Here is a 12500-nt window from a genome sequence, read left to right as displayed (position 1 = left end):
GGTTCAGTGTGTTTAGGGTTCAGTGTGTGTTCAGTGTGTGTTCAGGGTTCAGTGTGTGTTCAGGGTTCAGTGTGTGTTCAGGGTTCAGTGTGTGTTCAGTGTGTGTTCAGGGTTCAGTGTGTGTTCAGGGTTCAGTGTGTGTTCAGGGTGTGTTCAGGTTCAGTGTGTGTTTAGGGTTCAGTGTGTGTTCAGTGTGTGTTCAGGGTTCAGTGTGTGTTCAGGGTTCAGAGTGTGTTTAGGGTTCAGTGTGTGTTCAGTGTGTGTTTAGGGTTCAGTGTGTGTTCAGGGTTCAGTGTGTGTTCAATGTGTGTTCAGGGTTCAGTGTGTGTTCAGGGTTCAGTGTGTGTGTTCAGTGTGTGTTCAGGGTTCAGTGTGTGTTCAGGGTTCAGTGTGTGTTCAGGGTTCAGTGTGTGTTCAGTGTCAGACCGGATTTCTGCAGACACTGATCTCTGAGCTGAGCTGATCTCAGATTTTCCTGAGCTGATCTTATGATGGAGCGTTCCCCTAATAAACGTGTGTGGAAACGTGTGTGGAAATGTTTCAGCTGGAGGGAGCAGAAGATCCTCAGAGATTCATCTCATGCTGAGTGTCTGTGATCTCTCACTCTGATCTGTGAGATGGTTTCAGGCTCAGACTTGGCGAGAGAAAGATCACGAAGGAGCTGAATTACTAACAGATGGAGTTTCATTAGAACGTTCTCCTGTGCAGCGCCTGCACGCACGCTGGAAGTCTGCAAATATCTCATTTCCAAATATGGTGAGGTTTGACATGTTTTTGTGTCTGAATAAACCGGGTCAGCAGTTGGACCTGGACACTTCCTGGATGTACGGTCTGAAACAGTGTAAAAGACATCTGAGATAAGGGAGTTCTGTCTCTGCAGCTGGAGACGTCTACAGCTCTGACATTAGCATTAAATCATTACCTGCTCGCTGACGTCACCTCATTCCACCTGCCAAAGATCAGATCATGTAGTGTCTGGTCTGGTCTGAGCTGATGCAGTGTCTTGATGAGGTGTGTGTAGTTCTGTGTTACTTTATGTTTGTTTGTGTTGTCTTGTGGTCCAGGAGAAACCCTGTTTGGTTCACTGTGTACTGCAGTGGTTATAACTGCAATTAGAATAATAGCTGAATTGACTTGATTTGATTTGAGATCAGGTGATTAGTGCGAGAAGTTCAGGTTTGTGTTAATGCACTAACTCTGATATATCATGGTTTCACTCTGCTGTACTCCGAGTGTTTTGGCTATTAGGAGAATTAGCAATATTAATGTTGTACCTGACAGTAGAACTTATTATTGACGGTGTGGCCCCTGGGGACGAGTTCTCGATGCACAAGGCTGGACAAGGGGAATGTGGAAAAAGCATGCACTCAGTGGAGCTGCAGACCTTCCTCGCCTTTTTCTGATGATGGTCTCTTCAACAGTAAAGGCTGCTGCTTGGTGTCAATTCTGCTTCTGGGTCAGCAGCCTGGACACGAACTCAGCAGCAACACAGCACACATTCAGATCCCACGTGGGGATCAGCTGGACTGTTCCGTATTACTCACCGACAACGGCAGCAACATTGTGGATCGTTCCTCCACGATCATCATGCACAAGTTGGCGAATCGTTTCGACATTTTCGGGGGGTTGAGCTCGTTGGCACACTGATTAATGACTGTTGGTGCTCCCGTGATTGTGCGAGCAGCTGTGTGCTGCCATCTGTTGGTGTGTTACAAAACTAGTCTCGAAACCTTTTGATACCACCTTGTATTTGGGGTATTGGGGTATTATTAGTTTTGGGAGTATTAGGGGTATTGGGAGTAGTAGATGTATTGGGAGAATGTAGGGTATTAGGGGTATTAGAGGTAGTGGGGTATTAGGGGTATTAGAGGTAGTGGGGTATTATGGGTATTTAGGGTATTGGGAGTATTAGGGTATTGGGAGAATGTAGGGTATTAGGAGTATTAGAGGTAGTGGGGTATTAGGGTATTAGTGGTTTTGGGAGTAGTAGGCGTATTGGGAGAATGTAGGGTATTAGGGTATTAGGGTATTAGAGGTAGTGGGGTATTAGAGTTAGTGGGGTATTAGGGTATTAGAGGTAGTGGGGTATTAGGGTATTAGAGGTAGTGGGGTATTAGGGTATTAGAGGTAGTAGAATTATTAGAGGTAGTAGGGGTATTAGGAGTATTAGAGGTAGTAAATTATTAGGGGTATTAGAATTATTAGGGTATTAGGGTATTAGGGTATTGGGAGTAGTAGGCGTATTGGGAGAATGTAGGGTATTAGAATTATTAGGGGTATTAGAGGTAGTGGGGTATTAGGGTATTAGAATTATTAGGGTATTAGGGGTATTGGGAGTATTAGGGTATTAGGGTATTAGGGGTATTGGGAGAATGTAGGGTAGTAGGGGTATTAGAGGTTGTGGGGTATTAGAGGTAGTGGGGTATTAGGGTATTAGAGGTTGTAGGGGTATTAGAGGTAGTGGGGTATTAGAATTATTAGAGGTAGTGGGAATTATTAGAGGTAGTGGGGATTAGGGGTATTAGGGTATTAGGGTATTGGGAGAATGTAGGGTAGTAGGGGTATTAGAGGTAGGGGTATTAGAATTATTAGGGGTATTAGAGGTTGTGGGGTATTAGAGGTAGTGGGGTATTAGAGGTTGTAGAATTATTAGAGGTAGTAGAATTATTAGAGGTAGTGGGGTATTAAATTATTAGAGGTAGTGGGGTATTAGGGGTATTAGAGGTTGTGGGGTATTAGAGGTAGTAAATTATTAGGGGTATTAGAGGTTGTGGGGTATTATTAGAGGTAGTGGGGTATTAGGGGTATTAGAGGTTGTGGGGTATTAGAGGTAGGGGTATTAGGGGTATTAGAGGGTATTAGGGGTATTAGAGGTAGTGGGGTATTAGAGGTATTAGAGGTTGTAGGGGTATTAGAGGTAGTGGGGTATTAGGGGTATTAGAGGTTGTGGGGTATTAGAGGTGGGGTATTAGAGTAGTGGGGTATTAGAGTAGTGGGGTATTAGAGTAGTGGGGTATTAAATTATTAGAGGTATTAGAGGTAGTGGGGTATTAGGGGTATTAGAGGTTGTGGGGTATTAGGGGTATTAGAGGTAGTGGGGTATTAGGGGTATTAGAGGTGGGGTATTAGAGTAGTGGGGTATTAAATTATTAGAGGTAGTGGGGTATTAGGGGTATTAGAGGTAGTGGGGTATTAGGGGTATTAGAGGTAGGGGTATTAGAGGTGGGGTATTAGAGGTAGTGGGGTATTAGGGGTATTAGAGGTGGTGGGGTATTAGGGGTATTAGAGGTTGTGGGGTATTAGAGGTTGTGGGGTATTAGAGGTAGTGGGGTATTAGGGGTATTAGAGGTAGTGGGGTATTAGAGGTAGTGGGGTATTAGGGGTATTAGAGGTTGTGGGGTATTAGAGGTAGAGGGGTATTAGGGGTAACAGTGAGAGAATAACGTGGTATAATGATCTCTCCACAGCTACATGTACTTCACCACGCTGCAGGATCGCTCAGCTAAGATCGAAGGAGCGTCTCTGGACGGGACGGAGCGCGAGTCCCTGTTCACGACCGGGTTGATCCGGCCCGTAGCACTCACGCTGGATAACAGACTGGGGAAGCTGTTCTGGGTGGACGCCGATCTGAAACGCATCGAGAGCAGCGATTTGTCCGGTGAGTCACAGTGCGTCCTGCACTTCACCTCGAGTCCTGCAGGGGCACTCAGGAGCGCTGCTGTTTTCTGTGTAATTTCAAATGTGGAACATCGCACAACATTGTGTAACAGTGATTGTGTGTGTAATTATTTTGTCACAGAGACTGTGTTATTGTAACACTTTTTTTTTTATCATGTCTATTACACAACCTTCCTCAAATCATTGGATATTAATACCTCACCACACTGCTGTGTGTGTGTGTGTGTGTGTGTGTGTGTGTGTGTCTGGTTCTAATTAGCTGATACATGAGCTCTGTTGCATGTGAACTTGTCTCGCTCTTTTGGATGCTTTTTTCAAGTTACATTCACAATTTGTGTGTGTGTGTGTGTGTGTGTGTGTGTGTGTGTGTGTGTGTGTGTGTGTGTAAGATATAGAGTGTTAAAGTTGTGATTTCTCGGATGTCAGACAGGAAATAAAACAGAGACAGAGGTTTCCAGCATAATTACACTCTAACACCAGTTTCTAAATTATTCACATTTTTATGAATTAATACATTCTAATTAATGCAATAGCAGTACAATGCCAATTTAAAAGATTGGGACACTGTGAAAAATAGAATTTACAAATCCCATAAACCCATATTTTATTCACAATAAAAACAAAAAAAGCATATCAAAAGTATAAACCATTTTAAGTTTAAAAATAATGTCATTGATATCTGCAATACGTTTCAATTAATTGGGACAGGGGACAACTGCTATAACCAAATCACCCCAACAGAGGGCGCTGTCTCTTGAGTATTGAGCATTTCCAGGCTACAGGGTGCTTTACATCAAGTCAAGAGGTTTTTATTGCTATTTCAACAATATACAGAATAGCTGACACAGCAAACAGTGAACGTAGACAACATTCCTCCAGAACCCTTGTGCTACACACACAACACAGAGCTACACGCACAACACAGTGCTACACACACACACACAGTGCTACACACACATACACACACACACACACATACACACACACACACACACACACACATGCTACACACACACACACACACACACACACACACACACACAACACAATGCTACACACACACACACACACACACACAGTGCTACATACACACACACACACACACACACACAGAGCTACACACACACACACACACACACACACAACACAGTGCTACATACACAGCACAGAGCTACACACACACAACACAGAGCTACACACACACACACACACACACACACACACACACACAGTGCTACATACACAACACAGAGCTACACACACACACACAACACAGTGCTACACACACACACACACACACACACACACACACACACACAACACAGTGCTACATAAACAACACAGAGCTACACACACAATAACAAAATAACATTTTAGTTTCAACATTTGATGTGTTTTTTGTTTTACTGTTTTGTTATTGTTTTTATTTACATTTTGCAAAGTGTTCAACATTTTTTGGAATGTGATGTACATACATCTGTAATGTGTGTGTGTGTGTGTGTGTGTGTTCTGAGAGTGCCTGTTGTGTATTTAATAATAATGTATGGTGTATAAAGTACTTTTAAATACAATAAGTGCAGTTGTTAAGCTCTTGCTCCACCTGGAGGTCATTATGCATCATTACAATTTTCAAGTTTTTTTTTTTTTTTTTAACTCCTTTTTCTTCTTCCTCTTCTTCTTTTTCTTCCTTTTTCTTCCAACCTTCTCTCTCTCTCTCTCTCTCTCTCTCTCGCTCTCATTTTCCTTGTTCATCAGCTGCTCAAAATACTCCTCCATCTTCTCCTCACACTCTCCTCACTACTCAACACATTTCCATTTCCATCCTTTATTGCTTCCTCAGTGTTCAACTTCTTCTACAGCTCCTCATATGCCTTTTCTTGGCTTTCACCACATCCCTCTTCACCTGCTGCTGCATCTCCTTGTTCTCCTGCCTACTTTTCTCATCACTCTGTCGATCCCAATTCTGTTTCTCCAACCTCTTTCTCCTTCTGCTCTCCTGCACTTCCTCATTCCACCACCACGTCTCTTTGTCTTTCTTTCTATTTCCAGATGTTACACCAAGAACCTTTCTATCTGTCTCCCTCATCACTTCTGCAGTAGTTCCACAATCATCCAGCACCTCTTCACCACCACCGAGCTCCTGTCTGACCTCTTCCCTGAACCTCACACTACAGTCTTCCTCCTTCAGTTTCCACCATCTTATTCTTCTTTCAGTCCTCACTCTCCTCCTCTTCTTCTTCACCTCCAAAACCATCCTACAGACCACCATCCGATGCTGTCTAGCTACACCCCCTTTCAGTCCTCACTCAGTGTCACCCCCAACACCTTACAGTCTCCAATCTCCTTCAGGTTGCATCTCCTACATAGAACATAATCCACCTGTGTGCACCTTCCTCCACTCTTATCGTCACCCTATGATCCTCCTTCTTCTTAAAATACGTGTTCACCACTGCCATTTCCATCCTTTTAGCAAAATCTACCACCATCTGCCCTTCCACATTCCTCTCCTTAAAACCATACCTACCATCACCTCCTCATCACCTCTGTTCCCTTCACCTACATGTCCATTAAAGTCTGCCCCAATCACCAATCTTTCATTCCTACACCTTCTACCACTTCATCTAACTCACTCCAGAATCTTTCCTTCTCCTCCATCTCACAACCCACTTGTGGAGCAGAAGCACTGATGACATTTATCATCATCCCTTCATCTTCCAGCTTCACGTTCATCACTCTATCAGAAACTCTCTTCACCTCCACTACACTCTTACTGTACTCTTCCTTCAGAATCCCCCTACACCATTTCTCTTTCCATCCACACCATGATAGAACAGTTTAAACACCTCCAATGTTCCTGCTCTTACTCCCTTTCCACTTGGTCTCCTGAACACACAACATCTCTACCTTTCTCCTCTCCATCATATCAGCTCCCTCTCTCCCTTTACCAGTCATAGTACCAACATTTAAAGTACCAACCTGAACCTCCACTCTCCTCCACTTCTCCTCCACTTCTCCTCCACTTCTCCTCCACTTCTCCTCCACTTCTCCTCCACTTCTCCTCCACTCTCCTCCACTTCTCCTCCACTTCTCCTTTCCCTGCTGTCCCTGTAGACGTCTTCCTCCTCTCCTTCTCCTCCTTCAGACAACAGCAGCACAGTTTACACCAGTACCCTGTTGTTAATGATACCTGTGGTGGTTGTTGGTAATCCGGGCCTCGACTGATCTGCTATGAAATTCTGATTCCTGATCCGTATATTTGATTTGGCAGATGTTTTACTCTGGATGTCCTTCATAACACAAACCTCCACATTTATCTGGAGTTGAGACACTGAGAGTCTCCTGACCTGTGTAACACTAATGACTGGATCAAGGTTTTTATCGTATAATAAAATATCCAGTAAAATATCCAAATTATATATAACATATTAGACTGTTAATTAACTAATTAACTGTTAGTGTGTGTGTGTGTGTGTGTGTGTGTGTGTGTGTGTGTGTGTGTGTTTGAGTGTTAATGTGTAATAACGTGAATCAACTGCAATCAGACCTCACATCTGTCTGCTGAGGAACTTTTTTTTTTAAACTCGTCTCTTGCTTGCTGCTCCAGGAGCCAATCGGATCGTCCTCCAGGACTCCAACATCCTGCAGCCGATTGGACTGAGCGTGCTTGGAGATCATCTCTACTGGATCGATAAGCAGCAGCAGATGATAGAGCGTGTGGATAAACGAAGCGGGGACAAGAGGACACGGATCCAGGGCCGGATTCAGTCTCTGACTGGAGTTCATGCCGTGGAGCTCATGGAGACCGACGAGTTCTGTACGGATCTCACACACACACACACACACACACACACACACACACACACACACACACATACACACACAGCATTTCTGAAGTGTCTAATAAGTACAGATTGTGAGTGTGTGTGAGTTGTGTGGTGGAAGAAGAGGAAACCCTTTGGGGAGTGTGCTGGCAGTGACTCTGCTTCATCTCACCATCCTGAAGTTTATTCTCAGTTTATAACAGCAGCACATACAGGGGTCTTTTATTTCTCACATATTTCTCACACTGAGTGAATGTGATTCTCTCCTCAGCCTCCCATCCTTGTTCCCGTGACAACGGAGGATGTTCGCACATCTGCATTGCCAAGGGAGACGGGACTCCGCGATGCTCATGTCCTATACACCTGGTACTGCTGCAGAACCTGCTCAGCTGTGGAGGTGGGATCTATACACACACACACACACACACACACACACACACACACACACACACACACACACATACACACAGCATTTCTGAAGTGTCTAATAAGTACAGATTGTGAGTGTGTGTGAGTTGTGTGGTGGAAGAAGAGGAAACCCTTTGGGGAGTGTGCTGGCAGTGACTCTGCTTCATCTCACCATCCTGAAGTTTATTCTCAGTTTATAACAGCAGCACATACAGGGGTCTTTTATTTCTCACATATTTCTCACACTGAGTGAATGTGATTCTCTCCTCAGCCTCCCATCCTTGTTCCCGTGACAACGGAGGATGTTCGCACATCTGCATTGCCAAGGGAGACGGGACTCCGCGATGCTCATGTCCTATACACCTGGTACTGCTGCAGAACCTGCTCAGCTGTGGAGGTGGGATCTATACACACAAACACACACACTCAGTGGAAGATGTGTGAGATTTGTGGTGGTTTTTGTGAGCATGGTTGTGTGGGTTTTGTTGTCCCTCAGACCCCCCCACGTGTTCGGCAGACCATTTCACATGTGCGACGGGTGAAATCGACTGCATCCCAATGGCCTGGAGGTGCGATGGGATTGCTGAGTGCTCCGACCACAGCGATGAGATGAACTGCCCCGTGTGCTCCGAGCAGCAGTTTCAGTGTCACGGTGGTCAGTGTGTCGATGCTAAACTGCGCTGCAACGGAGAACAGGACTGCACTGACGGCTCCGATGAACTCGACTGCAACAGTACGACCGCTCACACCACTGTCACACCACTGTCACACCACTGTCACATCACTGTCACATGACAACCGTCACATTACTGTCACACCACTGTCACATCACCGTCACATCACCGTCACATCACCGTCACATTACTGTCACACCACCGTCACATCACTGTCACATCACTGTCACATCACTGTCACATCACTGTCACATCACCGTCACATCACTGTCACATCACTGTCACATTACTGTCACACCACCGTCACATCACTGTCACATTACTGTCACACCACTGTCACATTACTGTCACACCACCGTCACATCACTGTCACACCACTGTCACATCACCGTCACATTCCCGTTACATCACTGTCACATGACCACCGTCACATCACCTACATCACTGTCACATCGCCGTCACATGACCACCATCACATCATTGTCACATCACCGTCACATCACCATCACATGACCACTGTCACATCACTGTCACATCACCGTCCATGACCACCGTCACATCATTGTCACATCACTGTCACATCACCGTCACATGACCACCGTCACATCACCGTCACATCATTGTCACATCACCGTCACATCACTGTCACATGACCACCGCTCATATCACCGTCACATCACCGTCACATCACCGTCACATCACCATCACATCATTGTCACATCACCGTCACATCACTGTCACATGACCACCGCTCACATCACCGTCACATCACTGTCACATCATTGTCACATTACTGTCACACCACCGTCACATCACTGTCACACCACTGTCACATCACCGTCACATTCCGTTACATCACTGTCACATCACCGTCACATCACCTACATCACTGTCACATCACCATCACCTGACCACTGTCACATCATTGTCACATCACTGTCACATCACCGTCACATGACCACCGTCACATCATTGTCACATCATTGTCACATCATTGTCACATCACCGTCACATCACCTACACCACCGTCACATGACCACCGTCACATGACCACCGTCACATGACCACCATCACATCATTGTCACATCACCGTCACATCACCATCACATGACCACTGTCACATCATTGTCACATGACCACCGTCACATCATTGTCACATCATTGTCACATCACTGTCACATCACCGTCCATGACCACCGTCATCACCGTCACATCATTGTCACATCACCGTCACATCACTGTCACATGACCACCGCTCATATCACCGTCACATCATTGTCACATCACCGTCACATCACCATCACATCATTGTCACATCACCGTCACATCACTGTCACATGACCACCGCTCACATCACCGTCACATCACTGTCACATCATTGTCACATTACTGTCACACCACCGTCACATCACTGTCACATTCCCGTTACATCACTGTCACATGACCACCGTCACATCACCGTCACATCACCTACATCACTGTCACATCACCATCACCTGACCACTGTCACATCATTGTCACATCACTGTCACATCACCGTCACATGACCACCGTCACATCATTGTCACATCATTGTCACATCATTGTCACATCACCGTCACATCACCTACACCACCGTCACATGACCACCGTCACATGACCACCGTCACATGACCACCGTCACATCACTGTCACATCACTGTCACATCATTGTCACATCACCTTCACATCACCGTCACATCACCGTCACATCACCGTCACATGACCACCGTCACATCACCGTCACATCACCGTCACATCACCGTCACATGACCACCGTCACATCACTGTCACATCACCGTCACATCACCGTCACATGACCACCGTCACATCATTGTCACATCACCAACACATCACTGTCACATGACCACCGCTCACATCACTGTCACATGACCACACAAACACTATAACGTCACTATAATACTGTGTGTGTGTTGTGACAGATCCTGTTAATCAAGCTGTTTATTAGAATATTAGACCACTATAGCTCTGTGTGTGTGTGTGTGTGTGTGTGTGTGTGTGTGTGTGTGTGTGTGTGTGTGTTTCTCCAGCTATCTGCTTGCCAAACGAGTTCCGCTGTAAAAATAACAAATGCATCTCGAAGAAGCAGCAGTGCGACTCGTACCCCGACTGCTCAGACGACTCAGATGAGCTGTTCTGCGGTGAGTGATGTCTCACCTCAGCAGCCAATCAGCTTTCTCCTGCAGTATTTTATTATAATATTAATAACGGGGTGCTCTGATTAAGATTTCTAGGGCTGATTGCTGGAAGCTGTATCCACCGATACCGATGCAGATCACCAATGACAGGGTCTATCTATCTATCTATCTATCCATCCATCCATCCATCCATCCATCCATCCATCCATCCATCCATCCATCCATCCATCCATCCATCCATCCATCCATCCATCCATCCATCCATCCATCTATCTATGCTACATCAAATAACATCAAGTTCATGAAGGGAGAAAATTTAAGTTTAGTTTTGTTACAGATCTTAACTGATTTAATTTACTTGCAGTAATGACCTAATTGCTTGTTACTAAAAGTATATAACTTATTTTTAATAGAGAAAATCATAAATGAAAAACACAAAAAATAAATAAAAATATAAATCTTGCTGTTCATTACGCCCCTCCTGTCATGTCTTTATTACCCACTAGAGGGCCACGCCTCACACTTTGAGAACCACTGGTGTCACATTAATCCAAGTAGGACACTAGTCACCGGAACCCTTCATCTTCCACAATAGACAGTTGCTGATGATCAAGTCATATGAATTCCATTATTTTGTTAAATATTTCTTTGTGCTTTCTACTGTGCTTGCAGTAGGATTTCTGTAGATTAAAACATCTCTGTTACCGACAGCTGAGTGAGTTGCACTTGGTGCTGAAGCGTCCCTCTCTTTCTTAGTGCTCGCTAACTTCACTCATATTTCCTTCACGTGACTAAACTTCAAATGTCTGTTATGGTTGGTAGTGTTTTGGTTGCATCCTGTCTTGTGGAACTTTTAAAAGACCGGTGAAGTCGTTTTTAGCAGCACGTGAAAAATTTGTCTTTCATCTGATTGGCCTTCTGGATCTGCCTTTATAGAGACCGCCGATCAACATCCCAGCGCGATTATCATCATTTATTTATCATTTATTTATTATATCACCGTCTCTGTGCTCAGATTTCCCTCCACCCAGTGGAGACGAGCGTCACACCAACACCATCGGGCCAGTGATCGGGATCATCCTGTCGGTGTTTGTGTTGGGCGGAATGTGTTTTGTGTGTCAGCGAGTCGTGTGTCGCCGTTACAAAGGGCCGACTGGGGGATTCCCTCATGATTACATCACCGGGACCGCCCACGTCCCTCTGAACTTCATCAGCACCAATAACTCACAACATGCTAACTGTACAGGTACACACACACACACACACACACACACACACACACAGTAATCAGTATATAAATATAGAATCTCATGTACGTAAAGCTGGAAATGTGTGTGTGTGTGTGTGTGTGTGTGTGTGTGTGTAGGTATATCATGTGGGAAGTCCATCGTGAGCTCGGTCAGTCTGATGGGCAGCAGCAGCAGTGGAGCTCCTCTGTACGACAGGAACCATGTGACTGGAGCTTCATCCAGCAGCTCATCCAGCACCAAAGCTGCCTTTTACCCTCAGGTTTACCATCACACTCCATTACAACCACACCTGCCCCAATAACACCCTCAACACCTGCCCCAACACCCTCAACACCTGCCCCAACAACACCTTCAACACCTGCCCCAACAACACCTCAACACCTGCCCCAACAACACCTTCAACACCTGCCCCAACAACACCTTCAACACCTGCCCCAACAACACCCTCAACACCTGCCCCAATAACACCCTCAACACCTGCCCCAACAACAC

The 12500-nt window shown here is 45.3% G+C and overlaps 1 protein-coding gene across 1 annotated transcript in view; it reads left to right on the top strand.

The window, feature by feature from the left end:
• lrp5 (low density lipoprotein receptor-related protein 5) overlaps window positions 1-12500 on the top strand; it is a 61808-nt gene that overhangs the window by 47107 nt on the left and 2201 nt on the right. Inside the window, exons 16-22 of the mRNA XM_046849725.1 lie at window positions 3468-3658; window positions 7283-7492; window positions 7771-7896; window positions 8404-8640; window positions 10651-10761; window positions 11774-12004; window positions 12125-12267. Of these exons, the coding sequence (XP_046705681.1) occupies window positions 3468-3658; window positions 7283-7492; window positions 7771-7896; window positions 8404-8640; window positions 10651-10761; window positions 11774-12004; window positions 12125-12267 (1249 nt within the window). The remainder of the gene's footprint in view (window positions 1-3467; window positions 3659-7282; window positions 7493-7770; window positions 7897-8403; window positions 8641-10650; window positions 10762-11773; window positions 12005-12124; window positions 12268-12500) is intronic.

The sequence above is a fragment of the Silurus meridionalis genome, chromosome 5, assembly GCF_014805685.1.
Source record: "Silurus meridionalis isolate SWU-2019-XX chromosome 5, ASM1480568v1, whole genome shotgun sequence".
In the NCBI taxonomy this organism is placed as follows: Eukaryota; Metazoa; Chordata; class Actinopteri; order Siluriformes; family Siluridae; genus Silurus; species Silurus meridionalis.
Note: the sequence above shows the minus strand (reverse complement) of the source record. Positions and strands in the feature narration are given on the sequence as shown.